Source organism: Rana temporaria, chromosome 2 (assembly GCF_905171775.1).
Source record: "Rana temporaria chromosome 2, aRanTem1.1, whole genome shotgun sequence".
NCBI classification, from domain to species: Eukaryota; Metazoa; Chordata; class Amphibia; order Anura; family Ranidae; genus Rana; species Rana temporaria.
Window position 1 is genome coordinate 77908396 of NC_053490.1, and position 16890 is coordinate 77925285.

Here is a 16890-nt window from a genome sequence, read left to right on the forward strand (position 1 = left end):
GGGTTATAAAATTAGCCCTTTAAATGGTTCACAACAAACTGCTACCCATATTTTTATTTTTTTTCAAAATTAGGTTGTAAATCAAACAAAAACGTATTTTGGCTAGCGCTGTGGTGATTTGATTTACTTCCAAAATTTTGATTGCAAAGCAGCAGGGAATATACACCATGGCCCGGATTCACAAAGCACTTACGCCGACGTATCTCGAGATGCGCTGCGTAAGTGTAAATATGCCCGGTGTATCTATGCGCCGGACTCTGAAACCAAGATACGCCTGAAAATAGGCTTCATCCGACTGGCATAACTTTCCTACGTCGGCATATCGTGGGCGCATATTTACGCTGGACGTAAGTGGCGCTCCCATTGATTTCCTATTCAAATATGGAAATGAGGGAGATACGTCGATTCACGAACGTACTTGCGCCCGGCGCATAATATACGCGGTTTGCGTAAGTCGTACGTCCGGCGTAAAGGTTTTCCCCATAGATGAGGCGCAACCCATGCAAAGGTATGGACCAGGGAACACAAGCCGTCGTATCTTATGTCGTTTACGTTGTACGTGAATATGACTAGACGTAGGTTACATTAATGTCGTAGGCAGTGATCCGTCGTATCTTAGGGAGTAGTTCCGACGTGATTATGAGCATGCACACTGGGATGCATCCACGGGACGGCGCATGCGCCGTTCGTTATTCATATCTTTATGGCGCTCAGCCCATCATTTGCGTGGGGTCACGCCTCATTTGCATGGCTCACGCCCACTTCCACTTACGAGGACTTACGCCTAAGAAACCCAGCGCAGATTTGGTGGCAAGTGCTTTGTGAATTCGGGGCTTGCCTCTCTGCGCTGCGTCGGCGTAGCGTAAAGAAGATACGCTACGGCGGCATAAATATGCGCCGATGTATGTGAATCCGGGTCCATGTATGCTATATTGCTTGGAACCCTGCAATTCCATACTGTCATCCTTTTAATTGAAAACTTCTTGTTGTTCAAAAACATTGCAACATCTATGGCTAGCATAAGGGATTTCTGAAGCCAGTAGGTGATCCAACCAATCAGTGTTGACTGTGTAATAAAATATCAACTCTGAAAGTTCTTCAAAAGATTATTCTTTTTTGTCTTCCTTTGTGTAATCTACATCTATTTGGGCTTTATGTACTTCAACTAAACTGATTTCTAAACTAATTATAAGATTTGTCAGTCTGATCTGTGGCTGTATTCCTCTACAAGTCTCTAGATGCCTCTCCTTTTTAGCTGTAACGACTTTACAGGACAATCTCAGATGATGTTTATGATGTTCTTACATGATTGGCTGGGCAATACATTAATTTTTATGTTTTTGTTTTCAGAGCTCGAGGCAAAGGAAGCATGTGAGTGGTTACGGGCTGCTGGATTTCCTCAGTACGCACAGCTTTATGAAGGTAACAGCTCCTGTGATGGAATGTACCATGCATTTCAGCCATGACATCATTCTGTTTTATTCCACTTTACACCTGGGGAAGACTGATTTTATGAGCATAAAAACCATAATTATGCCAGCCACTAAAAACATAGGAAGTCTGTGAACAGCAGATCCCATTCATTAAGACCACCCAGCCCTTCATACAGTAGTAACAGTGTGTACTCTGTAATAATATTTATGTAATAACCAAAATAATAAAGTTGCCCCAAACTATGTCTGCTGGCTAAAGCTGGCTTTTTGTGAGTGGCAGACCACCCCAGCAGAGAACTGGTTAATGGATTATGGGAGGTGGAGTTCACATTACACCATGACGAGTGTAACAAAAAATGCCCACAACGCAAAAAAGCCATAAATATGTTTTATCAATTACTTTATAGTTTAACACTTCTATGACATTTTCGTATCCTGAACTTTTTCTAAATGAGCCCTGAGACTTATATATTTGTTTTTATAAAGCTGTTAGAGAACTTGGAAAAACATTACTGCAGGTTACACAGGAAATGCCATAATTCAAAAAGTCTATAAAAGTTTGCCTGGTCTTTTTTTATTAAGTCTAGAACACAATGTGATAATTCATAATATTAAATCTGTTCTATAAATTTATATTTAGCTTACCTGTAGACCAGTCACGTGTTTTGATTATCACTTGGTTTGGTTTATGTTATGTGTGCCAGTCCCAACCTAGGCTTTCCTGTTCTTAAAGGGGTTGTAAAGGTTTGTTTTTTATTTTCTAAATAGGTTCCTTTAAGCTAGTGCGTTGTTGGTTCACTGTAGCCTCGTACACACGACCGAGGAACTCGGCGGGCGAAACACATCGTTTTCCTCGTCGAGTTCCTTGTTAGGCTGTTGAGGAACTCGACAAGGCAAGTTTCTCCATTCCCGTCGAGGAAATAGAGAACTTGCTCTCTTTTTGGCACGTCGAGTTTCGTCGATGAAAATGTACACATGACCGGTTTCCTCGGCAAAAAATATCTCCCACCAAGTTTCTTACTGGTTTTTGCCGAGAAACTCGGTCGTGTGTACGAGGCCTGACCCCTTCCTTCTTTCTTTTCTTTGTTTTCTTTGTCTGAATTTCTTACTTCCTGTTTCTCCTCAGTAAGGTGTTCAGTAAGGTGTTCTAAATGACTTTCCACCGCTCGGATGATGGTGTAAAGTTTACTGAGGAGAAACAGGAAGTAAGAAATTCAAACAAAGAAAAAAAACATTTAGAAGGGAAATGGAAGGAAAAGGTAAGTGAACCAACAATGTACTAGCTTAAAGGAACCTATTTAGAAAATAAAAGACGAACCTTTACAATCCCTTTAAGGCCAAGTTAGGAAAAAGTATTTCAAAGTATTTGGCAAAAAAGTAGCTACGATCTCTATGATGTCTCTGCAAATCTATGCTTATGATCACCACATCTTTTGATTGGCTGGTTATTTGCTCTGACGCTTTAGGAACACGCAAGCACTTGTGGTTTTCTTTCCATCTTTGAGCTAAATCCTGCCTTGCAAATTCACTGATCCCTGAACAAACTACTGAACATATCCATCTTTTCCTAGAGATTTTCCTTTAATAGAATTGTGTAAGTTCTTCGCTTCGGCAGGACATTTACTAAAATTGGAACGATACAGAGAAGATTAGCATGGCCCCTGCGCAAAGATGACACGCAAATTCCTGAAGCGTTCCATATTTTATTTTTTTGCACACAATTATATTATGGACAACATGGCTCTCCCAGACAGATTTGCTCCTTACACCGAGTGACAGTCATCAATGTTAATCATATGCCATATGACAATAGGAGTTCAGCTATGGGCAATACAGTATGCGATTGCCACCAGACTGTAACTTTATAAGTTTTTCCTTGTATTATCTGTTAAACTATCAATAAATATATTTTCAACCCTAATATAATTGTGTAAGGCTGGGTTCACACTGCAGCATGCTCCAGCTCACAGCAGGAGTCCAGTGCGTCCCCGTTCACCGTTTCAGGTCCGATTTCAGACCGAATTTTGGGCTGAATTCGAACCTGAAACAGACCAAAAGACTCACAGGACTCCTGTGCAATTCGCTCCATAGAGAGCCAGTCACAATCTTCTGCTATGCAAATTGTATGCAGGGAAACCCGCATCCAATTTGCAACAGTGTGAATCCAGCCTATAAGTGAAGTTTGAAGGAAACTTGTAAATTGTAGAAGGCCAACTGTTGTTCAATAGTATCAATCATCTAAGCATCGGAGGCTGAATATCTAATAAGTGAAGGTATCTTAAAGTAAATTAGCTATTGGAGAGAGTTCCCATAATTTCCTGTCCTAATGACACACCAGGAAGTAAACAGATCTCAGTGGGGCCCAGAAATCAAAAAAAGCAGGAGAACTTTTTAAGTTTCTCTCACCCTCTAAAAAAAATAAAATGCCTACTGTGACTGTACCATAATGTACCCTTTACTATGTCATTTTGAAAGATGTTTGCTATTGAACTCTGTGAACTTTTTTTTGCTAAATAAAAAATTTGAACAGAAAAAAAAATAAAATGCTTTTATTCTTCTAACTTCCGGTGCTGGTGACACGATACAAAATGTAGAGAAATCTTGCCAAGATGGGTCACATCAATAAAAACCCAATAGGGGTTCTAATTTTTTCTACTATATCCCAATCCTAGTAAGGACTTTGACTAAAGCTTTGCATTAAAGGACTAGTAGTATAACTAAAACATGATTTTTTTTGTATCAACAAGCCATGGTACCCGGAACTGTAAAAAATCTAAGATATCTAAGGCCTCGTACACACGACCGAGCTTCTCGGCAAAAACCAGCAAGAAACTTGCTGGGAGATATTTTTTGCCGAGGAAACCGGTCGTGTGTACTTTTTCGTCGAGGAAACTGTCGAGAAACTTGACGAGCCAAAAAGAGAGCAAGTTCTCTATTTCCTCGACTGGAATGGAGAAACTTGCCTTGTCGAGTTCCTCGACAGCCTAACAAGGAACTCGACGAAGAAACGATGTGCTTCGCTCGTCGTGTTCCTCGGTCGTGTGTACGAGGCTTGACATGCTGCTTATCTCTGCAGTCTTATGTTCTGTGAGCGGACTTGTTAGACTAAATAAGGTTTACCCGCCGCATTTGGTAATTTTATTCATGGCATTACTAGATAGGAAGGTAGCTGTGTGCAGTTATTATTTGTTACCATAAACATTTTCAGTCTTTACAAATTAGTACTGCGATCTGCCCTCCTGTTTTACTGTGTTCTGAAATGGGAACTGCCCCCCGCTAGAACACTCTGGTCATCGCTGATCAGGACCCGATTGGCAGACCTTTTTAGGTCATGCACCTTTCACAGAGGCCGGCTGAACGTTCAGGTTCTGTTGACATTCAGCCCATGTGTACCGGGCTTAAGGATGTAAAAATTCATATGCTGTAGAGCTGGGGTCTCCAAACTTTCTAAACAAAGGGCCAGCTTACTGTTCTTCAGGTTTTAAGAGGTCCGGACTGTGACCAGCGGGAGTAGAAAATGCCCCAGCATCAGTGAGAGTAAACAATGTCCCATCATTGGTTTTAGTGGGGAAAAAGTGACTCATTGTTTGTATGAGTGGGAAGAATAATGCCTCATAAATGGTGTCAGTGGGAGGAATGTTGCTCCATCATTAGTGTTAGTTGGGGAAAAGCGTTCCAAGGGCCAGATAAAGGCAAACAAAGGGCCACGTCTGGCCCCCGGGCCACCATTTGGAGACCACTGCTGTAGAGCATTGCACTAACCTGTACATAGGGTTCTGCTGAACTCACACATTTATTACAATAGTTAATCGACCAGAAAGGTGAATAAAGAAAGAGTGCATCTAGTGCCATTTATCCATGCAATTCATTGTTTGGCTACATTTACTGGTCTATTTTATAGTCAATGCAGATCGTAAATGTAATTTATTGGGATTTTATGTGATAGACCAACACAAAGTGGCACATAATTATGAAGTGTAAGAAAAATAATAAATGGTCTTCAATTTTTTTTGCAAATAATTATCTGAAAAGTGTGGCATGCATTTGTTTTCAGCCCCCCGAGTCAATACTTTGTAGAACCACCTTTTGCTGCAATTACAGCTGCAAGTATTTTTGGGGATGTCTCTACCAGCTTTGCACATCTACAGAGTGACATTTTTGCCCATTCCTCTTTGCAAAATAGCTCAAGCTCTGTCAGATTGGATGGAGAGCGTCTGTGAACATCAGTTTTCTTGCCACAGATTCTCAATTGGATTTAGGTCTGGACTTTGACTGGGCCATTCTAACACATGAATATGCTTTGATCTTAACCATTCCATTGTAGCTCCGGCTTTATGTTTAGGGTCGTGGTCCTGCTGAAAGGTGAACCTCTGCCCCAGTCTTAAGTCTTTTGCAGACTCTTAACAGGTTTTCTTCTAAGGCCTCGTACACACGACCGAGTTTCTTGGCAAAAACCAGCAAGAAACTTGCTAGGATTTTTTTTTTGCCGAGGAAACTGGTCGTGTGTACATTTTTCGACGAGGAAACTGGTCGTGTGTACATTTTTCGACGAGGAAACTGTCGAGGATCCCGTCAAGCCAAAAAGAGAGCATGTCTTCTTTTTCCTTGACGGGAATGGAGAAACTTGCCCTGTCGAATTCCTCAACAGCCTAACAAGGAACTCGACGAGGAAAACGATGTGTTTTGCCCGTCGAGTTCCTCGGTCGTGTGTATGAGGCTTAAGATTGCCCTGCATTTGGCTCCATCCATCTTCCCATCAACTCTGACCAGCTTCCTTGTCTCTGCTGAAGTAAAGCATCCCCACAGCTTGATGCTGCCACCACCATAATTCACGGTAGCCACTCTTCCATAAAGGCCAGATTTGTGGAGTGCATGACTAATAGTTGTTCGACAGATTCTCCCACCTGAGCTGTGGATCTCTGCCGCTCCTCTAGTGTTACCATGGGCCTCTTGGTTGCTTCTCTGAATAATGCTCTCCTTGCCCGGCCTGTCAGTTTAGGTGTACGGCCATGTCTTGGTAGGTTTGCAGTTGTGCCATACGCTTTCCATTTTTGGATGATGGATTGAACAGTGCTGCGTGAGATGTTCAAAGCTTGAGATATTTTTTTTATAACCTAACCCTGCTTTAAACTTCTCCACAACTTTATCTCTGACCTGTCTGGTGTGTTCCTTTGCCTTCATGATACTGTTTGTTCACTAACAAACCTTAGGGCTTCACAGAACAGCTGTATTTATACTGAGATTAAATTACACACAGGTGGACTCTATTTACTAATTAGGTGACTTCTGAGGGCAATTGGTCCACTAGATCTTAGTTAGGGGTATCAGAGTAAAGGGGGCTGAATACAAATGCACCCCACACTTTTCAGTTATTTATTTGCAAAAAAAAATTGAAAACCATTTATAATTTTCCTTTCACTTCACAATTATGTGCCACTTTGTGTTGGTCTATCACACTGATATGTAATTAGCGGACCTCCAGCTGTTGCAGAACTACAAGTCCCATGGGGCATAGCGGGACTCTGACAGCCACAAGCATGATGGGACTTGTAGTTTCGCAGCAGCTGGAGGTCCACTAATTGCATATCCCTGGTCTATCACATAAAATCACAATAAAATTGGGGTATGAATACTTTTTCAAGGCACTATATGTGTTGTGTTAATGAATGTTGATTATGCATGGCATCACAGTGCAGAAAACAAATGCGCCTGCTTTCACTGCACTACTAATTGCATGTTCTGAGGGTGTTCATATTTTATGCATTTGTGATGCATTGGCAGCCCATTAAAAAAAATTGCCTATCCTAAAGCAACACACATTGGTGCACTGCATTGGACCCAATAGGTGTAAAAGGGGCCCAACTGTTTGAACAGATATAGGACCAGATCCACATACATGTAGATCGGCGCAGCGTATCAGAGATACACTACGCCGCCGTACCTTACCTGGCGTATATTCGAATCCTCAGCGAGTTTGCGCCGTAAGTTATGGCGGCGTAGTGTATTTCTGGCGGCGGATTTCAAATTGGGCGGGTTGGGGGCGGGTTTCATTTAAATGAAGCGCGTCCCCGCGCCGAATGAACTGCGCATGCGTCATCGCAAAATTTTCCGCCGTGCATTGCGCTAAATGACATCGTTAGGACGTATTTTTTTTAACTTAGACGTGAGTTACGTCCATCCCTATTCACGGACGACTTACGCAAAAAAAAAATTTCTAATTTTGACGCGGGAACGACGGCCATACTTAAAGGGGTGGTTCACCCTAAAAACTACTTTTTCTTATTCCACTGCCCCCCCACATTACAATACGATTAAGGCTCTTATTATTTTTTTCATGCTGTACATACCTTAGTACAGCATATTCACCCGTGCATCCGGGTTGCGAGTCCCGCGGGAGTGGGCGTTCCTCACATGCTGGTTTTGCCCAAAAACGAGCTCCCCCCCGCGTCACGGTTGGCGAAAGGAGCCGAAGGGCAAGTCGGCGCTATACTGCGCATGCGCATTGCCGTTCGGCTCTTTTCGCCAATCGTGACGTGGCTTATGCGACGGGGGGGAGCTCGTTTTTGGGCAAAACGTCAATCACACACATGTTAGGAACGGCCACTCCCGCGGGACTCGCAACCCGGATGCACGGGTGAATATGCTGTACTAAGGTATGTACAGCATGAAAAAAATAATAAGAGCCTTAATCGTATAATCGTATTGTAATGTGGGGGGGCAGTGGAATAAGAAAAAGTAGTTTTTAGGGTGAACCACCCCTTTAACATGGCAAGTCTATGTATACGCCGCAAAATACCAGCTTTAACTATACGCCGGAAAAAGCCGACTACAGACGACGTTAGAAAATGCGACGGCCGCGCGTACGTTCGTGGATCGTCGTAAATCGCTAATTTGCATACCCGATGCGGAAAACGACGCAAACTCCACCCAGCGGGCGCCGAAGTATTGCACCTACGATCCGAATGCGTTCGAAGCCGTACGCCTGTCGGATCGAACCCAGAAGCCGTTGTATCTTGGTTTGAGGATTCAAACTAAAGATACGACGCGGGAAATTTGAAAGTACGCCGGCGTATCAGTATATACGCCGGCGTACTTGCTCTGTGAATCTGGCCCTTAATTCGATTTCCTGTCATGGCTAGCTGGATAGAGTGCAGGGACATTTTTGCAATGTTTGGTGTATTTCTTTACCTATGGACACATTACTTCTGCTAGTTATAAACTGGTTTGAGAGGCTGCCATGTTTCCATCTACTCAACCAAGTCTTCCATTTTATTTGCAGATTCTCAGTTTCCAATTGACATTGCATCTGTCAAACAGGACCATGATTTTCTTGATAGAGACCATGTAGAACCACTTTGCAGGTAATTTGTTTCTTTGAGATACTAATGTTTATTTTGTATCAAAAGCGAGCTGTTTATATAACACTATAATGTTATCAAGTGACTACAGTACTTTCTGTGTCACTGACCTGGGAGAATATACAGAATGACTTTCTAATCTGCATGCTTGTCCTGAGTCAGTGACATATAAACCAGCCAGTCAACCAGCTTCCGTAGAAGGAGGTCACCAGAGGCAGCCTTCATATTTCTCTCAAATAAGGTTTATTTTATTCACTAACTGAGGAAAATAATTTGATTTACACTTATATAACACATGCACCGGTAGAAAATTATGAGCACAAGTTTGAAAATATCTGTCTTGAGAATAACAATCTAATTTTTTATGGTGAAATATATAAAGGTTTAAAATAGGGTTGTCCCGATACCACTTTTTTAGGACCGAGTACAAGTACCGATACTTTTTTTCAAGTACTCGCCGATACCGAATATCGATACTTTTTTTTAAATGTGTCCCCAAATGCAGCCATGTCCCCCCACATATGCAGCCATGTCCCCCCACATATGCAGCCATGTCCCCCCACATATGCAGCCATGTCCCCCCACATATGCAGCCATGTCCCCCCTATATGCAGCCATGTCCCCCCTATATGCAGCCATGTCCCCCATAAATCCAGCCATGTCCCCCCTATATGTAGCCATGTCCCCCCTATATCCAGCCATGTCCCCCATAAATCCAGCCATGTCCCCCCTATATGCAGCCATGTCCCCCCTATATGCAGCCATGTCCCCCATAAAACCAGCCATGTCCCCCCTATATGCAGCCATGTCCCCCCTATATCCAGCCATGTCCCCCACATATATCCAGCCATGTCCCCCCATACCTTGATGCCGCCGCCGCATGGGTTAAACAGCGTGCGGGGAACATCACAGCTTTAATTTGAATAGCTGTAGTATTCCCGCTGCGCCGTGTATAGACACTCCCCCTTGCTCGGGATTGGACAGATCCCTAGCAAGGGGGAGTGTCTATACGCGGTGCAGCGGGAATACTACGGCTATTCAAATGAAAGCTGTGATATTCCCCGCACGCTGTTTAACCCATGCGGCGGAGATATTCTGTAGTGTGGTGGCTGAAGCCTGATGGATAAATGACTGACTAGTTTTCCATCAGGTTCACATTGCTGTTCATTGACAGTGCATGGCAGTGGGAGAAGCCATAGCCGCTATTCAGTAAATTACCACCCACTGCCATCTGCTGTCAATCATAAGTAAGGTGAATCTTATGGGGAACTAGTCTCTCAGCTCCTCATCAGGCTCCATCCACCAAGTGACTCAAGTGATTTCCCAAAAATGGTCATGGCTATTTGTTGGACCACGGATAAAGTACTGACCAGTCCTTATCTGCATACTAGTTTGAAGTTAGAGACTTAAAGGGGTTGTAAAGGAAAACATTTTTTTTCATAATAAGCATCCTTTACCTGCAGACATTCCTCTTTTCACTTCCTCATTGTTCGTTTTTTCTCAGAAGTTGCTCCATTTCTTCTCTGTTCTATTCACTTCCTGCTTGTCTGATTGTTACTGACCACCGTGACGGGAGGGTTTACTGCGGTGGTCAGTAATGTGCTCACCCCCTCCTGGGAACTACATCTGTGTGGCAGGACGCTCTCTACGTGTTAGAGACTTCAAGGAGGTGTGAATTACTGGGCGTGCCGCAATGCATACTGGGAAATGTAGTTCTTACATGAACAAACGATGCAAACCAGGAAGTGAATGAGAGAACAGAAACTAGAACGCCGGGGGTGATATAGATAAAGGAATTTAATAGGTATTTACTTGTTTTTTAACAGAATCATTACACTATTCTGTCTGTCTACCTTGCAGACATTAATTTTAGGCAAAACATTTTTTTCCTTTACAACTCCTATTCAGTATAATAGTATAATATTCAGTCCAACACAAGCCTGCGGTGTGGCCCGCTTCTGTCGATGGGGCATGACCTAAAAAGGTCTTCCGAGCGCTGATCAGAGTGTTCTGGGTGTGGGGGCATCCCCATTAGGGTCATTCATGCTATACATTGTGTTAGCGTGCCTTTTACCAAGGCAATAGTGTGAATGGGATCTCAATGCACATTTAAGTATTTTTCCTTGCTGTGGCTTTAATGTAAATACTTGGTCCCAGCCTAAGGGGCTATAGTGATGGGCTATAATTGCCAAAAGCAGTCACAGGAATTCAGAAAGAATGTCTAACACTCTAGAATTCCAACGTGCCTCCACATGGCAAATGTTAGTGTGGGCCACAGATTAAAAAGCCTGTTGTTGACAGGTACATGAGACTAGGCCACGTACCAAGTGTACATTAAGACCGGAGGGTCCATACAGATACTTCACCCTCGGTGCAACTGTGCTTCCTTTCTACCACTACACCACCATTGAGGTCCGCTCCCCTTGTGATTGACAGCAGGCAGTGGGCAGAGTTATAGCCAATAGACAACCTACTATTTGACAACCTACTAATTGCCTGCTACCATTTAACAGGCAAGAGGGCACCTGACCAGGAAATTGTGTCGTAGCTTCCCCATCAGGCTCCACCCACTGCAGTGTCACTGGCTGCTAGAAGGCTGTTGGCTGTGAAGCTGACTGCATCAAATATTGTCAGGGAGAGGTTAGCTGTTGCAAATACTGCATGCTGCTCTGCTATACTCTGTACTGGGGTCTTCGTAGATCTTAATTTCCTCCATTTTCGCTATCTATGAATAAATAGATAAATATTTGTAAATTCAGTGCATTAATAACTCCACTTTGTAAAAGAGCTTCTATTAAAAATGACCTGAATCTCCTGCACGTGTCGGTAAATTTACTGAAGTGGGTGATAGGTATTATTGAATCTGGTGCAGGCCATTTTAACCACTTGAAGACCATCCACCGCATATATAATGTGGCAGGGCAGTTCTATTGCACGAAACAACGTACCTGTACATTGTTTCGTGCACTTGATACTGTTGGCGCCTGCACACCCACTGCACAGAGGGGAATACAAATCTGAGGGTCTGGCGGACCCGATGTCCGCCGGCCACCTACGATCGATCCACAGAGAGGCAGAATGGGGATCTGCCTATGTAAACAAGGCAGATCCCTGTTCTGTCAGGAAAGTACACAGAGATCTTCTGTTCCTGGTAATCAGGAACAGGGATCTCGGTGTTCTTCCTGTCAGTCCATCCCCCACACAGTTAGAAAACACTTGCAGGGAACACACTTAACCCTTTGATCGCCCCTGATGTTGACGCTTTCTTTTTTCAAAATCGACTGTCTTTTTCGTTTATAGCACAAATAATAAAAACAGCAGATGGGATCAATCACCGCCAAAACAAAGCTCTATTTGTGGGGAAAAAGGGGACATCAATTTTATTTAGGTACAGTGTCGCACTTCCGCGCAATTGTCAGTTAAAATAACGCAGTGCCATATCTCAAAAAAATGGCCTGGTCATTGAGGGCCAGATCCACGAAGAAGTTACGTCGGCGTATCTATTGATACGCCATGTAACTTCTAGGATGCTCCGGTGTATCTTTGTTTTGTATCCACAAAACAAGATACACCTGAAGCTGGGCTAGATCCGACTGACGTACGTCTTAGTACGCCATCGGATCTAAGGTGCATATTTACGCTGGCCGCTAGGTGGTGCTTCCGTTGATTTCTGCGTCGAGTATGCAAATTAGCTAGATACGCCAATCCACAAACGTCCGTCCGGCCGGCGCATTTTTTTACGTAGTTTCCGTGCGGCTTTTTTAGGCATAACGTTACCCCTGCTTTATGAGGCGCAGGACGTCGGGCCAGCGTCAAATTTTCCGTCTTTTACGTCGTTTGCGTAAAACGTTTGCGAATAGGGCTTTGCGTAGAATTACGTTCACGTCGAAAGCATTGGCTTGTTGCGGGTTAATTTGGAGCATGCGCACTGGGATACCCCCACGGACGGCGCATTTGCCGTTTAAAAAAAACGTAATTTACGTGGGGTCAAGTAGAATTTACATCAAACATGCCCACATCTATATAATTTTAATTCCGCTCCCTTACGCCGGCAGATTTACACTACGCCGAGGTAACTTTAGAGGCAAGTGCTTTGTGAATACAGCACTTGCCTCTCAAAGTAGCGGCGGCGTAGCGTAAAAACGATATGCTACGCCTGCCTAAAAATAGGCCGATCTACGTGGATCTGGCCCTAAGTGGGTAAAACTTTCTGTGGCTGAAGTGGTTAAAGATCCATAGTGCCAGAAAGCTGTCGGTACTTTATTGAATTCCCAAAAGTGCGCATTTGATGTCAGTTTTCACGTCTGAGATCAATCAAAATTCAGAAAAATAGGGTGCTTTATGATGTGTTATTTGATAAAGCGTATTTTATGGTGAAAAGAAAAGTTATTTAATGATAGATTTACCTTTCTGTCATTGATAAAAGTCCCTAAATTAAATTATTAAGTGGTGTTTATGATCAGCATTCCTTTTCCATGATTCTGCAATCCTAACTTGCCACTTTAGATACTCAAGTGCTTTCCTTGTTTTTTAATAGCCTCTAGCTGTCAGTATTAGCATATAAAGATAGCATTAAGATTGCGATTGAACTGGAAATTAGCAAAGTTTATAGTTCAAGACATCCAGAATCCACTCAGGTGTAATATAAAGGCTTTGTGTTAAGTTTGTCACGTTCTAAGATAACGTCACAAAATCCATCAACTACTTTTTTTTGTACTACTCATTATGCAGAAGAGCTCGGATTGCCTTATAAGCCACTGCAGTCAAAATAGGCAATAAACATATTAGGCCGCTGTATACAATTAAGATGGCCCTTGGATTGCTTTGCTTTGCGGATGATAGGATAATCACTAAGGTATGATGATTCAGTTCAGACACTTGTTCCAATTCACAAGGATATTAGCAATCCAAATCACCACTTAGTCTATCAGACAGTCCAGACACTGATAAGGATTCAGCTGCTAACTGCATTTCATTGGCATTCCTGACTTGGATTCGAACACTACACTTGATTAGTGTAAAAAAAAAACATGTAGATGATATTAAATATATATTTTTATATTATATGTATGATTTGTAGGAATATAAATCTTAATTACATCTTCATTAAATATATTGGGCCAGATTCAGGTAGATCCGCGCAATATTTGCGTGGGCAAAGGGCAACGATTTTTGCTCTGCGCCCACGCAAATATTTTGATATGCCCGCGATTCACGGAGCAGTAGCTCCGTAAATTGCGCGGGCGCTATGCTAAATAGCCCGGCGTAAGGGCGCCTAATGTAAATGATCCCGCCGGGGGCGGGAATCATTTAAATTAGGCGCGCTCCCGCGCCGAGCGAACAGCGCATGCTCCGTCGGGAAACTTTCCCAACGTGCATTGCGGCAAATGACGTCGCAAGGACGTCATTTGCTTCTAAGTGAACGTGAATGGCGTCCAGCGCCATTCACGAATCACTTACGTAAACGACGTGAAATTTAAATTTCACGAGCGGGAAGGGCGGCTATACTTTAGCATTGGCTGCCCCTGCTATAGCAGGAGCAACCTTGCGCTAAAGTCGCCGTACGGAAACTCCGTACCTTGCGTGCGCAGGGCCCGCGCAACTTTTGTGAATCGGTGGTAGTATGCAATTTGCATACTATACGCCGATCACAATGGCCGCGCCCCCTAGCGGACAACGCAAGAATGCAGCCTGAGATATGAAGGCATAAGGAGGCTTATGCCTGTCATATCCTAGGCTGCAGTCCGCGTAGCGATGTTCCTGAATCAGGGGCATTCGCTACGCGGGAGCAAAACAGCTATTGCGCCACGCAACCTATGGTTGCGCGGGCGCAATAGCTTCTTGAATCTGGGCCATTGTATTATCAATGGCAAGATCATTCCCTGCCCTAACAGAAATTTCACACATCAATTACCCGCTGCAAAATGCATACATCTGTGCAAGAAAATGTAAAGAGAGTTTTAACTATATTGGGGCTGATTCAAAGAGATATTTGCAACACGATTCTGGTAGTGTAAATGTGGTAAGAAGCCTTGTGCCAAATTCATGAACACCCTGCGACATTTTCATTGTTAGTATTGATGCGTGCAACACATTTTATTTGCAACTCCTTTACTGTATGGTGCTATAGTTACAAAAAAATCATCAGAAAAAACTGTCATATTGGTGATAAGGAAAGTGGAGGTAAATACGACCTCTACTATAGGGTGACCAGACATCCCTGGTTTCAGGGGACAGTCCCCAGATTGAGGACACTGGCCCAGATTCTCGTATCTGGGCGTAAAACTGTGCGTAACGTATCTGGTTTACGTTACGCCGCCGCAAGTTTTACAGGCAAGTGCTTTATTTACAAAGAACTTGCCTGTAAAGTTGCGGCGGCGTAGCGTAGCGTAAATCACCCGGTGCAAGCCGGCGTAATTCAAATTAGCCGGGTAGGGGGCGTGGAGCATTTAAATTAGGCATGTTCCCGCACCGAACGTACTGCGCATGCGCCATTCTGAAAATATCCCAGGGTGCATTGCTCCAAATGACGTCGCAAGGACGTCATTGGTTTAGACATGAACGTAAATGGCGTCCAGCCCCATTCACGGACGACTTACGCAAACAACGTAAATTTTTAAATTTCAACGCGGGAACGACGGCCATACTTAACATTGGTTGCCCCTCATATAGCAGGGGCAACTTTACGCGTCGCAAATCTAACGTAAACGTCGTAACTTCACTGCGTCGACCGCGCGTGCGTTTGGGAATTCGCGTATTTTGCTAATTTGCATACTCGACGGGGAAAACGACGGAGGCGACACCTAGCGGCGAAAAAAAAATGCATTTAAGATCCGACAGCGTAAGAGCCTTACGCCTGTCGGATCTAATGGATATCTATGCGTAACTGATTCTAAGAATCAGTCGCATAAATACGACGGCCCAGATTAGGACTTACAACGGCGTACATTGCGTTGCGCTGTCATAAGCCCTTTGAGAATCTGGGCCACTGTCCCCAGACCAAGTCTGTCCCTGGTTTTGTCCCCGGATTGGATTTGAACAGGGGCTGGGGCAATTTCAAAGACGGTCAGTGCAGAATTAAAAAACAAAAACTGAATTACACCCCCCGCTCCGGGCCTAGTAGCTTAGGGGGTGTATTTGTTTCCATTATCTGTGCCCCTTTCTGATGATCATGTGCTGGTCGGAGTGGTATTTCTTCCGTTTCGGGTGCATACCAATTCAGCTCCGCTCGCATGTTCTTCTGCCTTGGCTCACGTCTCGGCCAGCCGCCTGCCTGTTTATCTCCTTGCCTTCCCTGGCAGAGTGATCTTCCTCCGCTCCCCACCCAGTAGTAGCCGGGGCCCAGAGAGTGAGACTTGACAGGCTGTGAGGGGGGGCGGTGGCGGGCAGAGAGTCGCTGATTGCCGCCATTACTAGTAAAAAATAAATATGTCCCCTGATTTCATTTTAAAATTCTGGTCACCTTACTCTACTATATTGGGGTAAATTATATGATCATAGATGCACTTTTTTCTTGTGTTTTTGATTAGCCAATATATAAAAAAAAAATACCTATCCCTGTGCTATTATATTTTGACAGCAGGGGCTCCTCCGCTGTCACATTACACTGATCAGTGCTGCAGCCGTTTGGCTGCATGCACTGACCGAGTGAAAATTTTCCAAATTCCCGCCGGTCATTAGATTGGCCTCTGTCAAGCAGGAACAGTCAAAGATAGATCAAAAATCCTTGCTGAAGTGGCTAATTTTCAATCCATTTATGGCCAATTTAATTATTCCTCTGTTTATTATTAATTTACTTTTAGGTTCCTGTGGAACTGCAAGTTGCCACATTACCTTTACTCTCCCCACTTTTCCAAATAGCTTCTCTGCCTGTAAAACGTTGTCACTTTACAGAAGAGATGCTTGGACAGTTCTGTCAGAGGTGCAACAGCCATTTACAGTATACAATTAAATATATATAAAAACTGCACTATAAACATATATCCCTAGAAAATAAGCAGTAATCCCCTTGTAAAACACAATCACAAACGGTAAATAAAAAATATATAAGAATCACGCTTAAAATCAGATTATAAAGTCTATGTGAATAAATTGATCTG

General features: G+C 43.5%; 1 protein-coding gene and 1 non-coding gene across 6 annotated transcripts in view; both read left to right on the forward strand.

Annotated features, from left to right (window-relative positions):
* STARD13 (StAR related lipid transfer domain containing 13) overlaps positions 1–16890 on the forward strand; it is a 452811-nt gene that overhangs the window by 391726 nt on the left and 44195 nt on the right. For all 5 annotated transcript variants that reach the window (XM_040340418.1, XM_040340420.1, XM_040340419.1 and 2 more), the window contains 2 exons: positions 1351–1422; positions 8713–8794. In XM_040340418.1, the coding sequence (XP_040196352.1) occupies positions 1351–1422; positions 8713–8794 (154 nt within the window). The remainder of the gene's footprint in view (positions 1–1350; positions 1423–8712; positions 8795–16890) is intronic.
* LOC120929723 lies at positions 3032–3139 on the forward strand. Its single transcript, XR_005747431.1, has one exon. It is a non-coding gene; the product is annotated as a U6 spliceosomal RNA (small nuclear RNA).